The sequence below is a fragment of the Charadrius vociferus genome, unplaced genomic scaffold, assembly GCF_000708025.1.
Source record: "Charadrius vociferus isolate BGI_N301 unplaced genomic scaffold, ASM70802v2 scaffold49, whole genome shotgun sequence".
NCBI lineage: Eukaryota > Metazoa > Chordata > Aves > Charadriiformes > Charadriidae > Charadrius > Charadrius vociferus.
This window is the reverse complement of record NW_009661375.1, coordinates 3306611-3333700: the sequence shown is the minus strand read 5'-3', so window position 1 is coordinate 3333700 and position 27090 is coordinate 3306611. Positions and strand designations below refer to the sequence as shown.

Here is a 27090-nt window from a genome sequence, read left to right as displayed (position 1 = left end):
TTGTGATTTATATACACCATCTTCTGGAGAGGAGGAGGAGGTGGCTCATAGATGGGAATTAATTAGCAGATGGAAAAATAAGAGCTCCAAGCTCAACACTAGATTAATACATGGATAGGGGAATTGGGAGCAGAAGACAAAAGATTCTGAAACAAAGATTGCCCCCGAGGAGGTGAGGAATGCGTTGAATTAAAGCTGCAAGAAACTGCACACAATAAGATGGCAGTATTTTGGAAGACCTAGCAAAAATGCTGAAAGGGCGGGCAGGAATGAATTGTGGTTTGTTCGTGTTACCTCATCTACTGCAGGTAGAGTGTGACTTGGTAGGCAGAGAGACTCCAGCTTGCAGCCGAGACTCCAACGTGAATGCGTATTTTATTTCATCTGCTATTACCTTCCTTTGTCCTCCAGACAAAGGAAATAAACTCTCTACTTAGAAGGTTACTGTCATTAATTTATTTGAATTTTTGGGCAGGACACTAGATCTGCTACCACAGTTACTTAAGCTGTGCTGCTAAAATCAAAATAGACAGTGTTTTTCACTTTTTTTTTTGGCATAGACTTTGGAGAGCATTAGGCAAAAGTATTATGGCACGCTAATGACATTTCCCAGCATTCACTGAGTACAAATGCTTCAAATAATTTGGGAGCCAATTCTATTTCAGAAACTAATCCAACTGTACTCAGCAGAGTAGAAGCCAAAACCATCTGAAACACTAAAGCCACTTCCTTCTATGGGTTTAGCAGATGAATCGAGAGGGGAGTCAATACAAAGAGGTAACTATTTGCCAGTGTAGTTTTATGGCACAGAACTTTCTTCCTGGGAAAGTGTAATAAACAAAGTATTTTAAAATATACTAATGTCCATTATAAATACAGCTGTAATGATAAATAGTGCCCCCAGAGACCTTCGACACTCAGAAGGCTGGCGGTAATCTGTCGTGCTCTGTACCTTTTGCAAGGTAACAGAAGAATCTCATTGCTGCTTTCAGTTTGCTCCAATGTTGTGGTTTTCCATCTGAGGTACCTGGAAAGGCCAGAGGTAGCCAGTTACCTATTTACCTGGAGTCGGAACTGTTCAAGGGATTTTGTACAAGGGGAAATATTCATCTAAAGGTGTGTCGTACAGTGCTCAGTATGATCAAAGCCAGGTCTGGTTTGTTATGTTTGTTTTGTATCTCGTGGTTCAGATGAGGAGATTGATATTTCACGTAGGAACGCAGTGCAGGGCTGAGTCGGGCTGCGATGAAGGCTTGTCCTCTCTGGACCACGACTGCAGCGCAGCGGAGTCCAGGGCATTTTGGAGACTGAGGAAGGATATTTTGGCAATGCAGCCTTATTCTCTGTGTAATAAGTTCCCTAGGGATGCTCTGAGCTATGGAGAAGAACAAGCCTGAGGCTTATTTAAACTAAACCTGCAGGGGTTGAACTGTTTGTGGCAGCACCTGGGCTTGAAGAAATATGAAAATAACTTCTTGGTACCGCTCGCACCTTCACTGCTTTGTGGTGTGTAACCTGGTGGGGCTTGGGATCGTGTCCTTTGTGCATGACAATTTAAATAGACACGGGCTTTATGTGCTGAGCAGTGGCCGGTCAGACGCTGCCAGAAGCCCTGGCTTCTGATTCCTCTGCTCCTTTGCTGGCTGTCATCTCCCATGGCATCAGGCTGGCATAACCATAGCCTGGGGGACACCAACAGCGTTTTGTTGGTAGAGGCGAGTGTGTGGCTCATTACGCTGCCGCTGTATCTGCCCAGGAGTTAGCCAGGGCTGAACGCCTGAGTTTCCAAGGGTGCCGGAGACGTTAAAGCCCGGACATCGCCTTGTGCCGTGCCATGTCCTGAGTGGTACTGCTGCAGACTCCCGCAGCTGCTCAGCCTGCCTGTGGAGCGTACACAAAGCAAAACAGACTGTGTGATCTTCTAATGTAGAGTGCCCAGCATTTTAATTATATTTAACTTCTTGAAATCTGGTCTAATTTTACTTTGCATACTTACAATGCATTTGTAATCTGCTATTTTTCTTGCAGAAACATCTGTATCCAGAGTGAGTGAGCTCATATTTCCATGTAGCGTAAGCTTTTACTTACAACAGAATTTCTTGGGTGAAGAAGGTTGGCAGAAGGAGTTAGGGTGGGGGAAAGAGGTATAATGAGCAGGAAAGAAGCTGAAAGATCACACATTTTAGTTGGAAGGTAATGCAAAGTGTGACGCTTGGGGTGAAGGCAGATTGTGAAGGGGTCAATTAGGAGGACACATCATTTGACAAAATACGTGAAGAAAAATTAGCAATAGTGAGATGGCAGCGGTGAGAAGGGAGAGTAAAAATGGGATAGTGAAAGGCTGAGAGGTACAACAGTAATTAGGCAAGGAGAGAGGAAAAGAGATGAAAGTGTTAAGAAATGGGAATATAGATTATATGTTGACATGGTTGCTCATAAATAGGATCCAAGCAGAGCAGAAGAAGAGAACATACACAGGAAAAATCATTTCTGTTGTTCAGCCAGTCACTCCAAACACTTGTGTGCTACTTCAGAGCTTTGTTGCTGTGGCAGCACTTCGCCATCAGTAATATTTTATATCGGTAGAGAGATAATCAGTACCATCAGTGTTTAGCAGTTGGCAGCTAGATGCCTGGCAGGAAAATTTGCTGGTGGAAATATTGTTTCCAAATAACTGTTTCCTGCTTGGGATCAAGTTTCTGAGCTTCACGTTTAGGGAATTTAAATTCTTTCTGTCAGACTGCAGGTTTCCTTGAATCCCAAGAAAAGACGTATGGATAAAACAGCTCTGATGCTTGAGTGCAGTTTAAATGATTCTGCGTCTTAAAGATGTGAAACTTTTAAAGGATTGTTCTCAGTATTAAAGATGGTTGGTAAAGAGCAATGCAGGTCTGCAGAGTGGTGAAGAAAGTAGTTTTGTGTGCGTCATAGCTATGGGATGGGATGGTGCAGTAATGCCTTGCACCTTCTCTGCTCTCCCCAAAATATTTTGGGGCTGTTGTTCCAGGTGTATTGCATGTCAAACTAGCTAAGTGGGGATTGGAAAACGTCTCGGGAGTTAAACTTAATGAAGGTAGAGGCAAAAGACTGGCAGCAAACTCTGATCTAAACAAAAGCATGTATACTGGGAAAGCCATCCCTTTCATCAGCAGAGATTGAACCCTCGTGAGGTTCAGGAAGGTGGTTTGGAGTGAGTGGTTGAGAACTGGGGAGCATGGGGATGTGTGGAAAGCAACGCAGAGGAGCTGATGGCCTGTGGATACTGCTTGGCTGTGGAGTTTGGAAACTGGAGCCAAGGTGCTGTCACTGCAATGTGGTCACTCCTGTGGGGCGCTCTCTCCTTGTTCTGAAAGTCAGGTTGCTGAAATACAAAACATTTGAGGAATGGTCCCAGCAGAGGCGATAGTTGCTTCTTCTAACTCGGGAGGCAGACATCTCTTGGTTGTACGAGTTGTATGAATACAGTGAGAGCATTTGTGCTCAGTGGCAATGGCGTGCCCCTGCTCTTCATCCTTTAGCATCCCCTACAGCAGCGTCTACCCGGTCCCGCTGCTAAACGGCATCTCGCTTCTAAATAACAAATGTTAATTATCGTCTTAAAAATCCCAGGTCTGTAAAGTATCTACAGTGAAGCTCGCTACCCGGGCTTGGCGGGTAGGCTTTAGAGCGCACGTCACACCTCCTCCAGGCAGCCTGACGTGTCCATCTAGCGTGTTGGAACGCGTGAGAACTGCATGTTGAGGGCAGTAGCTCAGAGCAGGAGTGCTGGCAGGCTGGCTGGCACCTTGAAGATCTGGCCTCTTAATAAGTGCTTCTGTCCCACCCTTTGGTGACACCGTGTGTGTCTCCGAATGCCGTCAGTTCCCTCCTCCCAGTTGCGTGCGAGCCCTGAACGCTGCCCGCCCGTCCCTCCCTCTGTTCCCGCACAGCATCAGCCCTGTGATGCAGCACTGAAGTAATGCAGAATAAACCAATTTAAAACAGCGAGTATGAATTTCTTCCCTGAGGAGCCCTCTGGATGATAAAGGGACTCACAGCTGGTGCAGGAAGAGTTGTGAGAAGTGACCCTGCATCTTCTTGCAGGATGGGACCACTCAAAGCAGTTGGTGGAGCACACAAAAATATGACCAGGAGTAAACTTGCTTAAAAACCATCAAGGTCAGGCATGCTCAGAAGACCTAGTAATGCTGTGTGATAGGCACTAGAGCCATGGAATCCTTCCCATGCTGCAGAGTGGATCCAGCATACGCATGCCCACCATCTAGGACAACTTGGCAGGACATCTATACATGCTGGTTCCATGTAGGTGAGAAGTAGTGTCTGCAAATAGAATAATTCACTAGTGTTAATGGGCCGTCAGTTTTCTCAATGATCTCCTGTTTAAATATCGATTTATTTTGAATTTACCAGGCCTTATTTTGCTTAGCTTCTGAAATCTGATCCGATCGCATCACACGATGATATGGCTGCAAGTTTCAGCAGTCTCCTCCCTGCCAGCTGTGCTGGAGAACAAGCAGCTGGTTGTGCCAAGCAGAGCAGCCTCGACTGCGGGCTGTGATCGGAGGAGAATATTCCATTGTACCGCTCCGTTGTGTCCTGCGCGTCTCACTGCGGAGGTAAAATTAGATAATAGTAGCAAGCTGCAGTGACTCACCGTGCTGCTCGTCTGATTTACAGCAGCTCCCTAAACGATGTTTTTGCTCAGCATGCCACATAACCCATAATTGCAAACATGTGAGTAGACAAAAAGTACATTTTTCCAATTCCGTGTTATTTAGCATCAAGCAATCTCTGATGACTAAAACAGATGAAAGTCTCTTTGTATGGACATATTGTCACCTTCGATCTAATTCTTTTTATCTTGCTGTATCCCACTCGAAGTATTTTCTACAAATTCTTTGTCTTACTGTCTTCTTTTTTTCATGCTATCCAAGGATATTTAATTTTTGCCCTATTCCAGCGTCTCTTGCCAAGATTAATACTCCAGCTGCCTGGAAACTCTGAATTCCTTTGTTTTGAATTCATTCTTGTCGTCTTCGAATGACTGTACATCTTCTCTCCTATCTCTGTATCTGATCTTTCAGAATAATTTTCTACATATTTTAGCCAGACTTTTCTCATGGATACTTCTCTTCTTTCCATCTGTTCATTACTTTTCTATCAGCTCCCTGTCTGTCTTCAGCCTGCACCTCCCTTTCCTCTTCCAAATCCTTTTTTTTTCTCCTTTTTCTGTAGGTAACCCCATTTCTTCCATAGATTCTTCATTTATTAATTGCAAGTCATCTTTTCTGTCTCCCTCTACTACAGACAGGATCAGCCGAAGTCACTTCAGATGAGTACTTGTTCAGTGCTTTCTTCATTTCTTTTTTCACCGGTGGGGAAATTTCACAGCTTCCCGTCCCTTCAAGTTCAGTACTGTGGTGTCACTCCGATAGGAAAAGCTTTTCATCTGTACAGGGAGTGTAGGTTAAGGCAATTTAAGCCCATTGCTAATTGTCCTATCATAAAACTGGAGAACGGATTATCCCTTCTCCCCCCTTCCCTGATATCTTTTATGTGCATGAAGGTTGTTATCTTTTCTCCTGTCAGTCTTTTTCTAGCCCAAATCACCGTATTTCCTTCAATTTTGCCCCATTAGTCACGGTTCCTAGCACTGACATTGCTCTTGCTCCACACTGGGCAGCCCAATCGATGGGCAATTCTGGCTGCTGCCTGCAAGTTTTTGCTGTTACGGGGATGCTTCTTGATCGTGATTTTCACATGTGACACTATCTAGCTGTTCTGAAATGCTGCTTCTGCCATACCAAAGACACTCTGATTTGAAGATGGCAGTTTAAGAAGAGGGCATTTTATTTGGCGTTTGGTACTCTGACCTCATGGACAGCTAGTAGCGTTAGAGAAAGACGCTACCTTCTTCGGTGTGGGGTGGGTGGCTTTTGCCTTCCAACTTGCTTGGATTTGACATTCTTGAAAAACTTGAGTAAGTTTTAAAATGCTCCAGTTAGTTATCTGTGAGCATTCAACAATTTCCTGTAGGAAGTTTGTCAGAGAAATGGGAGGAATGAATCCATCTGATTCGAACTCAAAAATCCTTTGTTCATAGTCATCATTTATAGGCAGGGTGCATGAATTCAAGCGAAGTTGTAGCTGAAAGGTAACCCCTAAAGCAAGCACAGCGTGAACTCTGTGCTAAATTTATGGAAATCGTGTTGCCTTTTCTTTTTTTCATTATTAAAAAAAACACTACTTATGTTTAAAAAAAGACTCTTGACATTTGAAACTCTTCTACTAATGTTTTCCTGCCCCAGTGAAGTGTTTCTCTGTACAATTCAAGAAGCCCTTGAGGATTTATTGAAATCAGGGATGTGCTCGTACGAGTGTGTTCCCTTTGTATGTCGTAGTTACTTTCTTAAGTACTATCATGGAGACATAAAGGTTGTGATCACTTGGAAATCGTTGACAAATCGGCACTTCTTTGGCTATATCTGTAAACAGCTGCTACGTACCGGTGTGCGTGTGGAGAGTCAGGATCTTCAGAGGGCCGGGAAACGCCGCGGGGCCGTACGTCGGTACTGACCGCTGTGGGTCCCGCGGGCGCCGGGGACATTGTTCCTCGGGGAAGTTGCTTCAGAGCATACCAAATAAAACCATCTGTCTTTTTTAGAGAGGTTATTAAAAATTATTAGCCACGCTGTTATTTGTTAAATAAACACGTGAAGAATCCGAAGAGAATTTACAGCAGTGTTTGAGATCTCTTGGACTTGTCAAAATCGCATAAATTCAGGGGAGCAGTACAAAGCAGTACGTGTTTCCTGGGTTGCACATCCCTGACTTTGATAGTAGGAGATAACTTCTACTAGTGAAACTTTAACAAAAGTAACATAGAAAGCAATTTTTTCCTTGAGAGAACATGGTAGCTACCACATTGTCTGGAGCAGCATTTTACCTAAAACCTTTCTCTAAATTCGAGTCTTTCATGTCTTGCAAGAAAATTTGTTCGTGCCGAAGGAAGAATAAAGGTAGTAATGTGTAGGTATGCACGGTCACAAAGCAGGCACGCGTCTGGGATGGCGTAATAGGCAGATTTTTGTGATGTTGCTCTTCAGAGGGAGGCTGTCGGGCTGTGCTGATGGTATTTGATGTGTCACTGCTGGTGTTTGGGCTGATCCGTGCCCCCGTAGCAGCCCCAGCGCTGGGCTGGGCTCCAGGGGGGCAGAGCTGCCGTGTTTGAGCTCGAGATTCTGCGGAGAGCATCCTCCATTTGGAAACTCTCTCAATGGGATTTAATAAAAGTATACCACGGGTTTTCCTAGCTCTCAGATATTTTAGTTTGCTTCATTGCATCTATAATTTTGTTTTTTAAAGTTTATGACAGCTTTTACCCTTTTAAATTATAGTGGCAGAAACACGCCAGGCTATTGCTCTGGTGATATGTTTTTCAGTAGATTTGTTTTTTGGGTTTTTTTTGCTAAGGATATTTAGGATGTGCAAATGTGCTTATGTAGCTGTCCTCATCCAAAAATGCCCTCATAACAAGGCAGTCCGTGTTGAGGGCTCTGTGCTTCTCTTCTGAGTCAGCAGCGGCTGAGTGGGCGTGCAGGCCATATGCTCCATCAGAGTCGTTTTGAAACGAAATACTTTTTAATAAAGAGCCTACGGTATGTGATCTCTTCTCATTTCAGGCAGGGCACTCTGGAATTAGCTTGCAGCGGTTTTTTGGGGTTTTTTTTTCCCCCCTTCTGTTTTTTTCCCCTTGCACTACAAGCACTGTGTCCCGATAAAGCTGGACCCGCTCCAGCTGGGGCTGTCCGATGGATGTACTGGGCTGCTCCGGAGTTTTCTCCTGCGCTCCCTTCCCTTCCCTGGGATGCCTTTGCTGCTTTTTCAGAGCGCTCTCGGTGCGTGCGGAGAGCTGGTGGATCACGTTCAGGCCACCGGGCCAGCCCTTCTCTCTTGGTCATCAAGAAGTATTTGTGCCTCATGCAAAGCATGTAATAAAGAATGTAAACTGAAAGAGTGGTGGATGGAGATAACCGTTGCTGAACAGGCTGGGAAACCCTGGTGAAGGACGTAGCAACTATCCAGGCCCGTGGCTTGTTTTTATGAGTTATGTGCACACTTTCCAATCTCTTTGAGTGCTCAGGTTACGGTGATATTAACTGTGGCTGCTTCCTGTTTTTCAGGAGATGACTTCTCATTGATACAGCAAGAAATATATATGGTTAAAGAATGCAAGCATTGCAACATAGTCGCCTATTTTGGGAGCTATCTCAGGTAAACCCCACTTTTTATACTTGCATTTCTGCTGGTTCTTTCGTGAGACAATGCTCAGTCTGGTTGAGTACTTATATCTTCTCTCAATGTTCTTCTCTAGGTTGAATTCCCTTCGGTTCCCAGTTGGCTTTAAAAAAAAAAAAAAATGTGACTAATACTTTGTTTTCTCTGCTGGCCAAAAGGCTGGAATATTTTTATCACTAGGAACAGAAAGAAACTTCTCCCCTCGAGACTATTGCAACATATCCAATCCTACTCACTTGTAGGGCAGATTTTAAACATTTATCGGTTCTAATATAAAACTAGCTCATTGGCTACCTAAAGCAGCATTGCTTTTAGATATTTTATTTAATGGTAGTCTTGTGTGCTGTGGAAGCATAGCCAGTGAGTTGTAAGAGCAAAATACTAAATCTGAGCTGCTGGTAATAACATTTTTCATAATTCTGGTGTAACAGATGCGACGTACTGAGAGGCAGAAACAAGGTGATGCCAGCTGGCTGCATCTTCAAGTGCACACGTTAAATGTTATAGAGAAAGCTGTGGAATATTTTCCGTTTCTGTGGAACTCTGCCATTTATCAATTGGCTCTGTGGGATCATATATCACCACTTCGCCTGCTTGGTCTTTTTCTACAAGGCTTCATCTTTAGATTTCTTGGAGGGCTGCATTTTTTAAGTCATGTCTTCAGCCCAAATGGACTTCAAGTGGAAAAAATAGCTAAATTTCTAAATCTCCAATACCACTTTTGGAGGCCATGAAGAGTTTTTTAGATATAACTAGGCAATTTCAGTCTAAGATTGAAACCTTTAGTGTGATATGTAATGTAATCTTGCTGATAGCAGGTAAACCTCAGGTGTTTCTACTACATGTTCTTTATTGCAGTTAGAAGGTTAACGTGACATTTTTTAGGTCTGATAACATTTAAACACTTGTTCAGTGACTTTGGCATAAAATTTTCCTTTTGACAAGAATTTACATTGAGAGTATTAATAACATGTAAAACATGTAACTGCTAATCACATTGCACAGCGTGTATTTTTAACAAAGGGTGATCAAGACCAATAGAAAATAATTTAAATAATCACGATTAACTCTGTTGTGTATACAGATCAATCAGCTTCTGATGCCTCTGTTTTAACTTTTCTTTTGATAGCCGTGAAAAGCTGTGGATATGCATGGAATACTGCGGTGGGGGATCCCTCCAAGATATTTACCATGGTACTTTGAAATTTATTTTAACGTTTGTACCTTTGAGAAGCTTTCTGCAAAGAAGCAAAATAAATAATATGCAAACTAACAGGGATGGTTGGTTCTGGCTGGGCACCGCACGTATTTTTTCTTAGGGCACGAACAGTGTTTTTTAGCTACAGTCAACGGGTTTTGTTGAGAGCACTTCTCAAACATGTTAACTGTCATTTCTGGGCTAATAACCTGTCATTCTAGGGCAGAATGTGCTTTATTTTTTAATCGTCACAGTGTTAATTTTTCTCCATGGTGCTTAGGGGACTGACCCAAAGAGCTTGGGTTACTCACGTGGAGAGCTGTTCAGTAGGTGCAGTCGCTGCGCGCTGGGAGCTTGCCCGTGTCCTGGCTCCTCTCAGCCTCTGTCTCTGAATGCCATATGCAGGAGCAGGTTGTCTGCTTTCTGAAGGGGTGGAAAAAAGACCTCTAAAAAAGTTCACAACTAGAAATCCCACTAATTTAACGGAGACTGCATGGTGTTAGGAAGCAATTTTCACTGGGAAATCTCAAATTTTGGTCTTTAAAGGGTAAAAATTACTCTTATTCCTGCTCCTGTGCAATACCATACCGCTCTCATTATTATTTTCCCCTCTGAGGTTTCATCCAGAGTTGTTGATTCTGTAGAAGAATTTATTAGAGTAGTTGGAAAAGCAGTATGGGGGCTTGCTCTGCCTTTAAATGATAACATGGAGGTTTTGATCAACAGAGGTCTTTCTGCTTTATTTTTCATCCAGTCACTACAAATAGCTTTAAAACAATTCTACGTCGCATAGGCCCCTAGTATAGAACATTGCCATTTCTAATATTAAAAAATTAGCAGAAGAGCTTTTACTGGTTTTTACCTTCCTCAGAATATACGGGATATTACATTACTACGAAGTCACTTGTAAAATGATAATTAGATTTCTGTGAAAACGGGTTTTCTTCTCACTGTGGGTATTGTCTTCTGTTACTGTGCTGGGGTTTTTTTGCAGAAAGCCTTTCTGTAAAACAAGCAAACAAAACCCTCTTTTCAGCTCAATGTAAAATACAGTTCGTGTAAAACTGGTCTTTAACTTTTGCATGGAGATACCACTTTTTGGCTGCTTCACAATGTTATTTGTGTTGTATATTGTAGACTTACACACTTTTTCATCTTTGTTTTCAGTAACAGGGCCTCTGTCAGAGTTACAAATTGCATATGTATGCAGAGAAACTTTACAGGTACTGTACTTCTGCAGGTATATGGTAAAGTGTTTACTCTGTGTATAGAAAGGAGATACAGAAGATGATTTCAGAATGCGCTGCAGTACCATCACTTACTTTTGTAAGCATTGGGAATCTAGCTGAAACCAATTAACCCAGGTTAATCTGTGAGTTTCCATATTGTAAAGAAAAATTAGCAAGAAATTCCAGAAACGTAGTGCAGATATTTGCTTAAAATCATTGTCAGAGCAATGCTGCTTCTGTGCTGTAATTTGCAAAGGAGTTTACACAAGAGCAGACATCTCTGTGGATCCCGCTGCAGGACCAAAATATCAAACCTCAGTCCTGCTCCTGTTTCTTCGGTGAGCGTGTTGGCTTCAGGGAAACCGTGGCAGACAGATCAGTGCAGGTTGTGACCGCAGTGTTGTCTGGGCTGTTTTCATCCATTGTTCTAACACAGTGATTCAGTGCAGCAGTTGTTTAGAACAAATTTTTGAATCTCATTGCAGAAAACAGCTAGTACCTTGTAAGTGAGGGTAAGAGCTGATTAATGGAGAAAAAAAAAGAAAAACAAGGCACATTTTAAACTGCCTGCTTGATCTGTGGCAATAAATCCTAATAATTTGTAGAGGAAAAAATACTGCAACCAAAAGACTAAAATTCTCTTACTTTTTGTAATTGCTAATAACTGTAGAAATGCAAGGTAAGATGATGCAGGCAGCTTGTTTCTAAAAGGAACTTTTCTTTCCCCACTCTCTGTATCCATGAAAAATTGCGTGAGAGGATCACGGGGATGCACACCTTTCCCTGAAGCGGTGGCTGAAGTGGTCGCTGCCGGAGGCAGGGGTGTAGACCCGGGAACTAATCCGCTTGGAAGTTCCGTCCCTGATCTCTCCTTACTGCGGGGACTCGTATTGCTGGAAGGGCAGCTTAAAGGCTGAACACCTGCTTGTTGAAACCTTCAGGCCTTCAAAAATATAGTTAATTTTAGTAAAGGGAAAAGGTGATGTGTGTTGAGGTTTGTTCTGAAAATACACTTGCATCGGTGTAAAATGTTACACCAGGGCTGGTTTAAGCAAGTCTTCACGTGTATTGAATGGAGCTGGCAGAGATGAGGAACAGAATCCAGCATACCTCTTATCTGCAAATCTCAAATGTCTTCACTCTTAAATATAATACATTGAGTAATTTAAATTTGTTAAATGGGACTGCCTTTATAGTATGTTAAATTCCAAAATGACATGTTTGTCTCTTTTTATTTCAGGGTCTTGCTTATTTGCATATGAAGGGCAAAATGCATAGAGATATAAAGGTAAATTGGAACTTTGAGAAACTTATCTTAAACTTTCCGGTGCCGAAAAATATTCCTGATAAAGCATTTTAACTTTCTATTTATCATGTTTTAGGGTGCAAATATTCTACTAACTGACCACGGAGATGTCAAATTAGGTAAGTTGCCTGAATTTAATAATAAGACAGAAAGCAAATGGGAACGTTTTAATTTGATCGATCAAAAGCTACAGTACCAGCTGAGATACTTTGATTTAACAAGTTGCCTTTTACTTTCATCATTCTGTTAAAACAAAAAAAACCCCAGAATGTAGAGACCGTGCATCCCAAGAATAGTATTCAGCTTTTATAAGGCTTTGTTTTGTATTGAGCAGCATGTGCACAGCAAAGGTTGAGCTTGCTACAAAAGATAGAGCATAATACAGCAGATGTCCTGTATTGTTGCAGTCAGTTTTATTAGATACTGTTCTCAGTGGCATGAAGGATGCGCTATAGGATGTTCTTGTTCTTATTTGGGGCAATAGATGATAATAGAAAGTGTGTATCCATGAGTTTGTGTGCATATGAGGAGAGAAGTTTTGCAGAAGTTACAGATAATTTCTTTTTTCAACAAACAACCCTTGAAGTCTCCAAGGTTTCCCTGGAATTTGCCAGGCTGGGGCTACCTGGATATCAACGTGTTTGTTCCTAGCCAGAACAGCAGTTCTCCCTCAGAGCCTCCACTGTGTGAGACATGAGACAGCGTCTCCTGAGCCTGGCAGCCTGTGGAAATGCAGGGTCTGATCCTGGCTGTGCCTCTGGCCCAGTGCATGACACTGGGCATTTCCACGTGTGTGGAGAAGAGGAAACTCTCCTTCTTTGCAAGTGCTCTGAGGTCCACAGATGAAAACTCAGAAGAGATCTGTATTACTGGCTTCCTCCAGTGACACTTTGCGTTTAGCGCAGCACAAACAGGCTGAATCTCTTGTTATCTGAGCGCACTGCCTTCAAAACCCCAATCTGCCTGTCTGCTGCCTCACTTCACGGGAGTCTACGTGTAGTTAGGACTGTGCAGGAGGTCGGGAGCAGACATCCTGGGAGAAGGAGTGGAATGCTCAACATCTTACTGTGTCCAGTGTTGGATTTAGGGTGGTTGTGCATTAGCTGCATTGCTGCTCTTCAGAAAAGCCGTGTGGTTCAACACATTTACTCCCCAGTGGTGAACCAGGAATGCTGTGCTAGGCAAGTTTGGCTTTTTAAAGAAGAGGGGAAAAAAAAAAAAAAAAAAGAATAAAACCTTGAAGCTCACAGGAGCTTCCACTAAATGCATTAAACTTGGGTTATGTACTGATACATTCCTTTTGCCTGCTAAGATAGTTAGATTTGCCTACAATTATCCTCCAGCTATCTACTACCAATGCAATAAAAATAAAAAGGATTTAAATGATTTTTGGCTTTGCAAGACCACCTGATTATCTGCAGCTCTGAGAGCAAGAGATTATTGTCCCCTAGACGGAGTCTCCAGTCTCCAGAAATGAGAACAGATGGCCCCCCGCAGTTCCTCCATAAGTAACACAGTACCGTTTCCAAAGCATGATGCTGTTTTTCCTCTTGAATATTAAGTTGAACATCCACTAAATTTTGTGAGGTTGCCTGGTTGCTGTATTGTGAGATGGAAAAACAGCTGGGAGAGGAACAGGATCATGAGCGAGCTGTATGTAGGAACTCATCTTTTCAATTTGAAGTCATGTCAGTGAAGACATTAGCTTATCACATTATTAATCTTTAACTGTTGAAGCTGAATTAATTTTTAATTTGGATGAGAAACGTGATTGTTCTTTCGTAATCTGATACTTCCAAGAGCAGATTTCGGGTCTTAAAATGAGATGTCTAAGTCTATGATAATTTCATTTTCTAGCTGACTTCGGTGTAGCAGCAAAAATAACAGCCACCATTGCGAAGAGGAAATCATTTATTGGTACCCCTTACTGGTAATAAACTACTTTGATTGCTATAATTGTATGCAAAGCTGAGTCTGTATTTATGCCGAGAATTCTAAAATACACACACTGAAGTATACACACATATTTTTAAATATATAGCAACTGCATAAATTCCCTTTCTTCCAAGCAAAATACCCAAAGGGTAAAAGTCTGGGAAGCACTGATTGTAGCTGATTTGTTGCTGTGACACAAACTGCCTGATGTTTGAGGCAGGATTGCTATTTCTCCCAAGTTTATTAATGCAGAACATTCTCCCCTTTTTCTGGATACCTAATGCTCCTTGAGTTTCTCAGTAGCTTCTTACACTTTTAGTGAATAAACTAAACAATGTCTTTTTGATTTCTGTGCAGAAAGAATTGTGAAGAAAAACAGATTTTAAACTCTCTTTTAATAATCTCTACCGATTAATGTCTGTACGAGACAGCATTTGATATGCAAATGTTTCATTGTAAATCTTAAGCTGGATTATAGATGCAAATTTAACTGCTGTTGGTTTCTGGCGTTCCTGTGATGCAGCTGAGATGCCTCGGGCGGGCGGCGGTATTCTTGGTATAGACTGAACGCATACATGGAGCTTAATCCAGACAATGGCTTTTAATTGTTCACTGCCCTCTTTATCCTGTTGGAGGAGGAGGACTGAGGGCAGGAAGATTATCTGGTCATTAAAGCATTTCACCAGGAATCATGAGACTGGTTCTATTCCTAGCACTGCTGTCCAGCCCATGACCTGGGGCAAAAAGCGTCCCCTCTGTGTGTATCTCCGCTCCCCTAGTGCTGGGTGTCCTGGTTTCAGGAGGGGGATGTCAGGCTGTTCCCTGACTTAGGTTCTCTGGGGGGAGGTTCTGCTCTAGGGTTATGTGAAGTGCTCTGTGCCTCCTGTGTGCAGGCACTGGTTCAGAAGTGGCTGGTCCTCTCATTGAATGATGCCTTTGCTTTTAAAGGATGGCCCCAGAAGTTGCAGCAGTGGAAAAGAATGGTGGATATAACCAGCTCTGCGATATCTGGGCGGTTGGAATAACAGCGATTGAACTGGCAGAGCTTCAGCCACCCATGTTTGATCTTCACCCGATGAGGTCTGCTGGCTGGGGAGCTTGCTTATCTTCAGTCCCAGTAGATGAAGTTCAACCTTCTCCGTAGCTCAGACCTAGAAACTCACACCGGGATTCCTTCATCAAACATCTACCTGAGTGTCTTATTAAGATATCGGTCTGAAGCTACAGACTTAAATTGAGAATTGAAATTATCATTGATATTTCTTATTTTTTAAAGAAAAACTTTGTAGTGTCAACAGCAATGTGATTAAGAACAGGTTTGTTAAATCACTGGAGAAGCTGTAGTCTCATGTTTAACAGGGTTATGCATGGCGATAAAAAGATTTTATTTAAAGATAAGAAAATCAACAGCTTTACTGTGTCTGTCCTCTAACACAGTATAGACTATAATCCAGTTTCACCAGTATGATTCTTACCATAAAGTATTAATGTAAAGTGTTTAGATATTGGAATGAAATCAATTATTTTTTTTACCATATAATAACATTATTCTTCCTTTACTTTTAGGGCTTTGTTTTTAATGTCAAAAAGTAATTTTCAACCGCCAAAGCTAAAGGAAAAAGCAAAATGGTAGGTTAAACTCTTTCCTTTGTTCAATATCTTGTAGATAATGTGAAAAAAAATATTTTTCATTATTGAAGAAGGCAGGCAGTGAAAAATAGTGTGTGCTAGTTTTAAACTCAGTAATCTGAAACTTCACTTATAGGAAGTTTCACTGAGGAGCGACTAGTTGTTTTTTATAGGTGTCTGAAAGCAAACGGGAGGGTTAAGGTCCAGCAGCAGATGTTTTCTGACATGGCAGAAAACCAGTGGTATGGGACAGGACAGCCATACCTATGTAAATTGATCCCTGCCAGTGATCCAGAGGGAAACGAAATCTCCCTTCTTCAGTCCTTTTTGTGTGTTCTAGGAAGAAAAAACTATTTTTATCCTTTCCCCTTAATTCCTATTATAGGGCATTTGCCCTATAAGCAAACAGGTAATTGTTTAATCCTTTCCTGATTTCTTTACCCCGTGATACCTTCCTAGTGCCTGCAGCATTTTGTACCACACTTATTCATGTTTTATTTATGAGACTCAAAACAATTCTGAGATGCGGGATTTTTTGCTCATGATGCTGCTGTAAAATCTTTTTACCTTGAGGCGTTTGGATAGGCAGATGTGTGCTAGAGGAAGGGAGAAAACACTTCGAAGTGCATGTTTCCTGTATCGAAACTGCTCGGCGTGACCCCAGCCAGTGCACTTCGCTTCTCCAGTGCCGCCTTCTCAGATGCTGTGACTAGAAGAGGAAATGTGTTTTGTAACATGATTTGAAAGCAAGCAGGCTGGGGCTAATGCTGCCCCTGGAGAGGTGTACTAACACAAACGCAATTGCGAGAAAAAAGCTTGAAAAATTGTAGGTCCCCAACATCAAGTCATAATTTGGATCTAAAAAGAGGTTATATAACACAATCACCTAAGTTCTGAAAATAGCGAGGAAGCATTTTAAAGAGTAAGTTGAGCCTGTGTCTGGAACTTTGTATTTTACTTCCCTACCTGTAGCCAAGAGCAGTGAAATTAGTACATTTGCCTAGGTGTTGTGGGTTTGCTGGGTACATAATTCACAATTTTTACTTCTGATACCTAATTCTATAACAATTGAAACTGGAAAAAGTTGAAATAGCGCCTTACGTGTTCAGGTTATTTTCCATACCAAAATGTTTTCCATACAAGTTCTATGAATCATATGGGCTTTTCCCTGTCTCGTTAACTTGGTAATGTAATTATTCAAACCTGAGATGAGGTACTCGGACAACGTTCTAATTTAGCACACCCTTTTGTAATCTGTTTAGTAACTGTGTTAAAATCAAAAAAATCTTCTTGAAAAGTTAAACATAAGCCCTCATTTTTCTTCAAGGTCATCAACATTCCATAATTTTGTCAAAATAGCACTTACAAAAAATCCAAAGAAGAGACCGACAGCAGACAGACTCCTTTCTGTAAGTCACTTGGAACATTTAATGACATCAACGAGAGATCTCTTGCTTCAAAGTGAGCAACACATCAATAGGGAACCAAACTAGAACAATTTTCTTTCTCTGATCTTACAACATGGGTGGTGAAATCTGAAGGAAAGGACATTGGTCAACTGTAGAAAGTAGCAAGACTTTGTTCAAATATCAAGATTTTTATACAATTTTTGGTAGGAAAAATTACACAAATTGGCCTCATGCTCTGTCTTCAGCCTTGTCCTTCTTGGAAGTGGGTGACTCAGTCACTCTCAGGTGTAGCTGAGTAGACGTGGACCCTTCCTGTCACCCAAATAGAAAATGGATGGATTTAGCAGTTGTTCATGTGTCTATTTCTGCCTTCCTAAACTGGACTGAACTGCTCACGCTAAATAACGAAGTTAAGGTGTAACTGTTTGTTTGACTCAGTTTAATTTCCAATTTACTACTGGCCAAAAGTGTGGCATTTGCATGCTTATGGAAGGGTTAGAAAGCCTAGCCAGTAAGGAGTTGTTAAATAAATACTCAAGTCTCTAGAAAGCAGGCAAAATTCAGTAATAGAATCATAGAATCGCTTGGTTGGAAGGGACCTTTAAGATTATTGAGTCCAACCATCAACCTACCCTGACAAAGCCACCTCTAAACCGTGTCCCCAAGTACCACATCTGCCCTTTGTTTAAACACCTCCAGGGATGGCGAATCCACCCCCTCCCTGGGCAGCCTGTGCCAATGTCTAATAACCCTTTCAGTGAAAAAAATTTTCCTGCTATCCAATCTAAACCTCCCCTGACATAACTTGAATCCATTTCCTCTTGTCTTATCACTTGTCACCAGGGAGAAGAGCTCAGCCCCCACCTCTCTGCACCCTCCTTTCAGGTAGTTGTAGAGGGTGATAAGGTCTCCCCTCAGCCTCCTCTTCTCCAGGCTGAACAACCCCAGTTCCCTCAGTCGTTCCTCATCAGACATGTCCTCCAGACCCCTCACCAGCTTTGTAGCCCTTCTCTGGACACGCTCCAACACCTCAACGTCCTTCTTGTAGTGAGGGGCCCAAAACTGAACACAGTACTCGAGGTGGGGCCTCACCAGTGCCGAGTACAGGGGGGCAATTACTGTCCCAGTCCTGCTGGCCATGCTATTCCTGATAGAGGCCAGGATGCTGTTGGCCTTCTTGGCCACCTGGGCACACTGCCGGCTCATATTCAGCTGGCTGTCCACCAACACCCCCAGGTCCTTTTCTGCAAGGCAGCTTTCCAGCCACTCCACCCCATGCAGCGCTATGGGCTTGGGGTGGTTGTGACCCAACATTCTGTATTGGATGGTTATTAATGAAAGTTGCCTATCAGTTGCATATAATAACTTGTTCTTTTCTGCGGTTCTAGCATAGTTTTGTAGGGCAGCCTGGTCTTTCAAGATCTTTAGCAGTTGAGCTGTTGGACAAAGTTAATAATCCTGACAACCATACACACTATGAAGTTGACGACGATGATTTTGAGGTGAGAGCATCTTTTATTTAAGTAAACTACTGTTTAAATACCCCGCTTTGCTTTGGGAATGTAAGGTTGCAGTTTCACAGGGGCAGTGCCCCAGCATTTTTAGAGCTCCGTTTGTAGTTACCATGCAGGAGAAGCCAGGAAATACTGCCACAGCGCTTGTCACCCTTATGCTGTGGCTATATAGAAGGATCCTGCACATGGGCTGTGTAAGGCCAGGACAGAGGCGGTGCATGTTACGGTGTGTGACTGCAACAGCTATTCTTTGTCCTCGTGGGTTTGATTGTTGATTGATATCCAACAGAAAACCACGGGACCTTTCTCAACTTTTCCGTTTATAACCCTTGCAGCCTCACTCCGTTATCCGCCATACGATTCGTTCTACGAACAGGAACGTTAGGGCAGAAAGAACGGCATCGGAGATAAACTGTAAGTCCCGATGTGCTTTAGCCATTTTGTGATGTTGCTTTGCTCCTACCAATGGAGGATGTCGGTGTCATTCTTTTGTTGTGTACTCTGGAAAGTCTCTTCTGCTGTTGGCACATTTGAGAAACAGGAGAAACAGCACACACACATGAATCTTCAATAATATTTTTCCAAAACCAAAATTAAAACTTGCATATTTTTCTGCTGTTTCATTCCATCTCATTGCTGCATCGTAATGTTTATGTGGAAACCTTGCATGGCCAGCGTAGCCTTTCAGCTCTGTGATTTCTGTCAGACCATGCAGTCTTACTTAAAACAGCAAAAACACTAATAACGCGCAAACATTAAAAAAAAAAAAAAGAGCAAGCTGATAATTAGGAGGGCATCTTTTCACATCAGTACATCTGGTGTCATGCTGTGATGAGAAAATATAGAAAAAAGGTTCTCATTTTGTGTTGGTCTGCACATTGTTTCAAGTTCGTAAGTGAAACCTTTTCTTGACCCTCATGGAGCACTTGTGATTGCAATAGCTGTCCTGACAAGGCTGCATATTAACAGAATGCGTGTGCTTTTAATATAACCTTTTCTTTTCAAGACAATATTAATACACTACTCAGTTGGATCTAAGTTCATATTTTGAGGGTAGAAATGGCCTTTCTCCAGATTCGGACAAATGCCTTTTGTAGTGTAAATGTTCTCCACTCCTCTGCATCACATACATCACACTTTTAGGAAGCTTGCTGTTAAAAAGCCTCTGCCTTCTCTTTCACATGCATTAAAAGTAACATGTGGTCAGGTAGTTACATTTTAGTGTACTTTGGTATGATGACTTGGTATTTACTTTTGGTCTGTTTCTTTCTTGCGGGTTTCACATTTGCAAATTCAAGCATTTAGACAGTAACACAGATACTTAAGTGACAGTCATATTCTGTAGGTAAATTAAGTGTTGTCTACATAATATTTAGATCTGTTCCAATGTGTGTTTCACTGTAGTAAGCATTGAAAGGGCACTGGTATAAAGTTGTGTGTATTAAATTTGAAAATGTAATGTTTCGTAGTTGATAAACTGCAGTTTGAGCCCCCTCTAAGGAAAGAAACAGAAGCCCGGGATGAAATGGTAAGAACAAGTTTGCGTTATCCTTCATTTATTAAAATCATAGTGTCTTCATTGTTTTGTGGTTCAACTCCAAGTAATATGTCTCTGAAATACAAAGTCATGAGAAGACCGCTCTTGGTCCCCCAGACAATTGCCACGTTTTTAAGAAAATGAATTGCCCCCCGTGCTTTGTGCAGAGAGTCATGCTCAGATGAAAAAAAACAACATGTGCCAATTAATTTGATAATGTGAAGAGGCCGTTCTGCGTTTGAGTCCCTGATCTTCCCATCATCAGGGTTTGTTTGCTGCTTGTTTCTTGGAAGGCCGCCAGCTCGCACACAGCCAGTTTTGCCCCCTGTGAGCCGCTGCTGTTTGTTCCAGCCCTCAGCAGTTTACTGCAGATCAGCTAATTAACGTTCTTTGGGATTAGTATGTGCCTGTGTACACAAGGGCTCTATTTTTTAATAAGTGTTGTGAATAGCAACAGCTGCCATTAATTTGGATTTGGAGACATTAGTGCTCAGCGCTGCAGAAAAATCCCATTCCTGTGTTTTACAGCTGTACTCCAGCTCACCAGGTAGGTACGGGTTCATCTTTTTTTGAATGTGACTGATTAGATCTGTACATGTTGTTACCGGTGAGGTCCCCTCAGTGCCCTGTCTAGTGACAGGAACACTCCCAGCCTCTGCTGGTGGCATCTCACATGAGTTTGGAGGTGGCTGCGGTATGTTCTCTTGCTGGAAGAATGTCTTGGAAGTGCCCTGAGTGGAAAATACTAGTTTTCACTGTAAATTTTTGCTTTCGTGTTACTTATTGCCACTTGATATTGGCATTATACCATTTCCAGGTGCTGCTTTTAAGTTCGAGTCTAAAAAGAAGATGATGGCTTTTCAATAGTTGCTTTATAATTAGATTGTAAAACATTATTTCACTTTGGACTTCTATTTTACTGCTTATGGGTCATTCTGCAGGGCTTGGGAATCTCCCAGGCCTCTTCCTGTGCTGTAGATAAGGTATTTCAGTTTGAGAGCAAGAAAAAAAATGAAAATTTCTGCATCTTCAGGTTGTGGCAGCTGGCACTGACTTTGCTTCGCATTGGAATCCTTTTGTTGATGGCGGAAGCAGCAAGTAAGTACAGAGTTTAAAAATTTCTTTTATTGCTGTGACTTAGTATGAAAATACACTGAAAGAGAAATTAGACTACGGTGGAAAATCAAAACATAAGCCCTAATCTGCGTTAATGTTCATAAAGTTAAAGGAGATTTTACCTAGTATGCAGTCCTCCTTCTGCAGTTGGTTGGTCATTCTCTTGGGGAGTGGGTTTTAATCTCTTTTAACCACGAACAGTAGTTTGTTTTAGATTCGTTTTAGCTCCCCAGTTGTAGATGGAAAGGGAAGTGTAAACATATGACCAGCACGCTGAAATAACACAGCCAAAGTCAATTTTCTGAAGCAAAGCCGGTAACCTTGCAAGGGCTGCGTTCAGGATCCTGCACCGGCCTTGCACTTCTCTTCTGAGCCGCGGCTGTGGTTGTGACATCCTGTGGCAGAGCGTGTTCGCAGTCCTGAAGTCGGGTCCTTGCAAGAAAGGGAAGGAGAAACTAGTTCTGAAGATTTAGTTTTTACCAAGTTCAGTATGACGGCACCACTGCTTCTGCTGTGGGTGTTGGATCAGTGTAATCTCTAATACAGTCATGTAGTGTTCTGGGGTGCAATGTTCGAGGTAAAGATATGCTAGAACTGATTTCCCCTGAGATAAAGCAGGCCTGAAGTAAGGGAGCACAACTCTGTCCAAGTTAGGACTGAATGTAATAGGTATGTGGCTTCCTTTTGCTGCAAACTACCAGATTCTGCCTTTAAAGGCAATCTTTCGATTTGCAGTGAAGAATATGGAAATTTAGTAATACTGACTGATGCACATATGTACGGCAAGATGGTATTTCGGTTGAAATAATCGCTCAGCTGAAAGAGCCTGTTGCCCATCTTTACTTGGAACTGAATAGCAGACAATTAATTTCTTTGGCTTTTTTGCAGATAAAGTCTTGCATAAGCTGTCAGCTGACATTACAGCCCCCTGGAAAGCTGGCCGTGTCACGGAGATTGCCAGTGTTTGGGTCTTTTTAAGTTCAACCCGTTTTTTTTGTTATCACTCCCATTGTAGTAGAAGTTTGGGGTGGCTTTTTAGGCCTTGCCTCTCCCTGCCCAGTAATGACAGCGACTGCTTTCCTTCCTCTCTCGGTTTGTTTGTGTGACCCTGATGAGCTGCAGATTGAAAGCCTTTCTCCTGAGTGCTGGCTTTTCTGCGGACAGCTGGAATCTGCGGGGTCGAGGAGCAGGGAGGGAGGGAAGCTCCTCCCGGCAAAGTGACTTACTGGTTTGATTCTGTTTCTGTAGTGTTATTAAAGTTGTCTATACCAGGCTGTATTAAAAGCAGAATGAATGTGGCTGTAGCAAACGTTGCTAGGGCTATAAATCGGTAAATAGATACAGATTTAGTATTGAAAGGAGGACAGGCATAAAGTTTCTGGATGGTGAATCTGTGCCGCTTACTTGGAAACCACTTCCAGTTTGAAAAGATAAACAGGAAACGCATAGCTCGTCTGTCCCAGGAATTCTGAGTAATACCAGGGGCGTACAGAGAGAGGATGTGTGCTGGGGGGGTCCTTGCCTTTCATGCCCTTTGGCTTTTATTAGAGTGAGTGGTGATTGATGTCTTCAACTCGGGAATTGCTTGGCTGCAAAGGGGAATACCAGAATGCATACCTGATGACTGAACTTATTTCTTATTTTTTCTCGTGCTTATTGTAGCATTTTAAAATTACTTTTTCTACACATTTTCTGTACTATGGAGGTGATTTTTTTTGTTGATGGTTGGACTTTTTCTCTTTTTTAAATTTTTGAGTAGTTCCTGTTGGCAACTGTCTGCCACTTTTCCTTCAGAAGTAACTTGCAGGGAAATTTTATAGTAATCCATATTTGGCTGGATTAGTTCTTGTATAATACGCTTTTGTTTTCCTGTTCGTTACCCCTGTGGCCATTCCTCAGTGGGTAACACGGGGTGTTGTGGATCGTGGAAGGATGTGTGAGTTGGGGGAGTATGGGGGTGTCTGCTCTGCAGGCAGAGGCTTGGACTGCACCGGGCTGCTGCAGCCTGAAGAAGCCAATCCCTGGTTGAACGCTGAGACAGCCACCTTCTGAGCTGCCTCTTCCACCTCACTGCTGCTAATTGCAGGAGCCTAGACTTCCCAGTATCCCAACAGCATACTAAGGAATGCGTTTTAGTGGCTTTAGATTTGTGGTTTCGATTTTTTTTATATTTAATGCCGTTTGATTTATTTATTTATTTTTAAAGACAGTTTGAAAGTTGCCATTTTGCAAAATTTTATCAGTTTTTGCTTGTTTCAGGATGATATTTTCAGCACTGCTTTGATGTTCTAGTCACAGTTTCTTTTTTGACCCTGGGGTAGCTTTGAAACAAAAATTCCCACTGTGATGGGAAACAGTCTGTATCTTTAGCATATAACACTAAAGGAGGAAACTTCCCTTTGTAAAGGCTTCTCTCCGTTTGTCTCCCAGTAACTTCCTCTGCTCTCATCTTTCTTTTTTTTCTCCTCTTTATATTGTACTGTTATTAGGCATTTCAACAATATTTAAAATACCAGGTAGGAGAATGAAAGATGGGTTGATGGTATGTGGTGTGGAAGCGAGCCTCAATGGTTGGGGTGAGGGGAAGGAAAGGACCATACTAAATGAAAAAAGGCTTAATGCAGTGAATAAGAGAGAAGTACTTTGTTTTGGAAAGGGTTGGGAGATACTTGTTACGAAACTAAATGACGTCACCGATTGGTTTAGTTGCGCATGTCAACCTCAGAGCAGAGCTCTTAATTTTATAAACATTTTACCTAGGGGACTGCTTACAAAATTTGGCGATGGGAGTGAAGATGTTGAAGAGTGAGTGGATCTCCTTCATGTACAGTTGTGTTTACTCCGTGCAGCTCTCGCTAAAGCAAGCAGCGTTCTGGCAAAACCTCTTTCCTTAAAATGCTGCAGGCAGCTTATAAATAAGTGAGGGCTGGTTGCACTCAAAGGTCTAACGCACGCTTGACTGTTTATGTGATCGTCAGGAGAATGTCTGCAAAGCAATGCTTTCTTCCCTTGCTCTCCTTCCTGAGGTTATCTCAGAGTGCATACGGAAGTGCCTAATACTTGAAAGCAGATTTTGTGTTGATTAATCCATCAATCATGAGCCAGGCCCAGTGCAGAGATTCCTGCAGAGCTCTGGTGGGGTATTTGCGGGTCCTCTGGTGCCCCAACATTTGACTGATCCAGAGCAAAAGCTGCAAACTGCACCGAAGGGTGGTGAACCTCTTTGTTGGTTGGCCTGAAGTTCGGCTGCAGGTGGGGTGCCTGTGAAAAATGATGGGAGGACATTGCTCTGTGACGTGATCTACTGGCCGATCCAGAAATGCAGCATTTTCACTGTCGGGAAGAATTTTCCAGAAAAAAACAAGCACAAAAGTAAAATTCAAGCAGTGGAAGGGGCGCCTTCAGGCAACTGGTCCCTGAACATGTATTTATTTGCTAATTTCAAATACCCTTCACCACAGAACGCTCTGTAACATTGGCATTTATGAAAGAACGTGAGTTTATCAAAAAGCAACACTTCTAACAAGATTAACGTGCTTTTTTCCCCATTCTTGGACTTCTAGTTTAACCCTGTTCATGCAAAGCTATGATCCGTCTTTTCTATGCATCTAGCTCACCTTATTTACACTCTGTGTTCTCAAGTAATTCTGTTTATGTTGTTGGTTTAACTGTGACAACTACTGCACTTTTTCATTGCAGGTCAACACTAAAGCGAGCAGGGCCACCTCCGCTACCTCCGAAGGTAAGAGATGGTGTTTTTTAAGAGTTTTAGGTGGCAAACCCCTGTTGCGCAGCCCCTGCAGCGCTTCTGTCTGATGGTTATAAATTCTGTTAAATGCCATTTGCTAGCAGACTTCACGCAGCTTCATATTTTATGCTGACTTGCAGTCTGTACGGTCTCAGCCTCTGGGGACTCCTGGGCTTACATGCTGCCCTAGACAAAGTGACTTGTAGGTATTTTCCCTCTAAAGAGAGCATGCTGCATGGGATGTCCTCTTGTTCAGCATTCTGCCTGGTGCTGTGGTTTTCCATCAGAGAGGGAATACCTCTTAGATTGTTATTCTGTCAAATGTCTTCAAAGGCTGTTTTGGGTTTGTTTTTTTTTTTTATGTAGAAGCAGTCTGACTTGAATTAAACTTTTCTGAAGTTGCTATTTCCCAGGTGCCATTTCCCAGGTAACCTTCATCTCTTTGCTTTGTTGCAGCCGAGAATAAACAGTTATCCCGAGGAAAACCTCCCAGATGATGAGAAGTGTCAGACAATAAAACATTTCCCAGACTCGCAGAACAGAGCCCCACCAGCTCACAGGAGACAAAGTATCCCTGTTTGCGGGCCTCAGACTGATTCTTCCCCCATTGGTATGACCAGCAGCATCAGCAGCCCTGGATTGCTCACAGCTAGATACAGCGACTTAGGTAAATACGTTACATTTCCTAAAGGTGACTTTTATCCTGTAAAAGGAAATCGGTTCTAGAGTCCACTGGTTTCAGTACATAATTTTTTTTAATACAAGCTGATCTTGAGGTGCAGCTTTCCTTTCTACGTGTGTGCTGGTTCTCATTACAGCGCTGACCCATGGTGGTTCCCAAAACAAGGACACGGAGCCAGTCACTACCCTTCCTGTGTTGCCTGCAGGAATAGCATAAAAACAGTGAATGTGCGGGGAGGATCATCTGCGAGGACCTTCCCACAGCTTTTTTCTTGGTTGTGTTTGGCCCAAGGACTGTTTGGACAATGGAAAGCCTTTATTAAAACTGTGTAGCTTAGCACACCGAAGAGTGGCCAGCTGTCCTCGGAAGGGTTCAGCTACCTGAGATGTGTATATGAAGTTTTCAGAGCTCACTTCTCCACTCCTGCTAGGCACAGGGGAGAAGAGAGAATAGGACAACAAAATATTTTCTGTTTTCTGCGTCAAGTGAGCTACAAAATGTGTCTGGGCTTCTTTTCAGGAAATGGGGATGGCATGTTGAAACTCATTGAAGAAAATGCAGAAGGGTCTGGACAAATCCCTCAGCTGCCACGCAAAAAAGAGAAAAGAGATTTTCCTGTAAGTATTGTGTCTCTCAGTCAGATTTCACTGTCATGTTAGCTAGCTAGTTTTATATCAGTGTGTGGGAGGTATTTTATGATCTTTCTTTCTTTCTTCCCACAGAAGCCAGCAATCAATGGTTTACCACCAACACCGAAGGTGCTGGTAAGAAATCTCATTTGCAGTAGGAGTTATTAGAAGCCTGCTGTCATGATATCTCTCTAGTGTCAGAAGGTTTAGGCTAGAATAAACCACCAGCTCACCTGAGGCAATTTTCTGCATCTCTTAGCCAGTTACTTACGGTGTCACAGTATTTGTTTCCTTCTCGTAAAAACTTCCTTTCACCAGTCGGTTTGGATGTGAAGGGTTGGAGACTTCACTGGCTCTGTGAGTTGTGATCTCCAGTGGTAGTCCCCGCCTGGTAAAGAGAAAGGGGGAGAGGCGGTAGTGTGATGCAAGAGGGTGTTATTACTTCAACGTTTCTGCTTGTTTTCCCTTCGTGTGCCATTTATATAAACACTCTAATATTCTTACCCAGTAGATACTTCAAATTGTTCGTATCATTCTGATCCCTCTTTGTGTTTCTTAATGTTTACAAAGTCTATGGAAAGGTTTGGAAGGCTGCACTGTAGCTTTTGTGGAAGATAAAAATGTTTTGCATCAAGGCATATCAGAGTAAGTTTGTGTCTGAAAAAAGAGAGCAGTGGTGTGTGCAGGTGTGTACTAAGTGACCAAGTGCCAGAAAATAAACACTTTATATTGTAAACTTGTTTCAGGCTTCAGTTTTGGTGTTTTTCAGATGGGAGCGTGTTTTTCCAAAGTCTTTGATGGTTGTCCTTTGAAAATTAATTGTGCAACATCATGGATACATCCAGATACTAAAGGTAAAG

At 42.4% G+C, this 27090-nt stretch overlaps 2 protein-coding genes across 2 annotated transcripts in view; one reads left to right on the top strand and one right to left on the bottom strand.

Annotated features, from left to right (window-relative positions):
- The window catches only part of ATL1 (atlastin GTPase 1), a 74638-nt gene extending 68031 nt beyond the window's left edge, over positions 1 to 6607 (bottom strand). The window contains exon 1 of the mRNA XM_009893936.1: positions 6507 to 6607. Coding sequence (XP_009892238.1) covers positions 6507 to 6607 — 101 coding nt within the window. The remainder of the gene's footprint in view (positions 1 to 6506) is intronic.
- The window catches only part of MAP4K5 (mitogen-activated protein kinase kinase kinase kinase 5), a 46482-nt gene that overhangs the window by 5327 nt on the left and 14065 nt on the right, over positions 1 to 27090 (top strand). Inside the window, exons 2-19 of the mRNA XM_009893888.1 lie at positions 8184 to 8274; positions 9428 to 9492; positions 10664 to 10719; positions 11966 to 12013; positions 12108 to 12150; positions 13889 to 13961; positions 14915 to 15046; positions 15533 to 15595; positions 16923 to 17004; positions 18393 to 18506; positions 18854 to 18932; positions 19988 to 20046; positions 21089 to 21153; positions 24871 to 24913; positions 25376 to 25529; positions 26121 to 26218; positions 26324 to 26365; positions 27000 to 27084. Coding sequence (XP_009892190.1) covers positions 8219 to 8274; positions 9428 to 9492; positions 10664 to 10719; positions 11966 to 12013; positions 12108 to 12150; positions 13889 to 13961; positions 14915 to 15046; positions 15533 to 15595; positions 16923 to 17004; positions 18393 to 18506; positions 18854 to 18932; positions 19988 to 20046; positions 21089 to 21153; positions 24871 to 24913; positions 25376 to 25529; positions 26121 to 26218; positions 26324 to 26365; positions 27000 to 27084 — 1357 coding nt within the window. The 5' untranslated portion in view covers positions 8184 to 8218. The remainder of the gene's footprint in view (positions 1 to 8183; positions 8275 to 9427; positions 9493 to 10663; positions 10720 to 11965; positions 12014 to 12107; positions 12151 to 13888; positions 13962 to 14914; positions 15047 to 15532; positions 15596 to 16922; positions 17005 to 18392; positions 18507 to 18853; positions 18933 to 19987; positions 20047 to 21088; positions 21154 to 24870; positions 24914 to 25375; positions 25530 to 26120; positions 26219 to 26323; positions 26366 to 26999; positions 27085 to 27090) is intronic.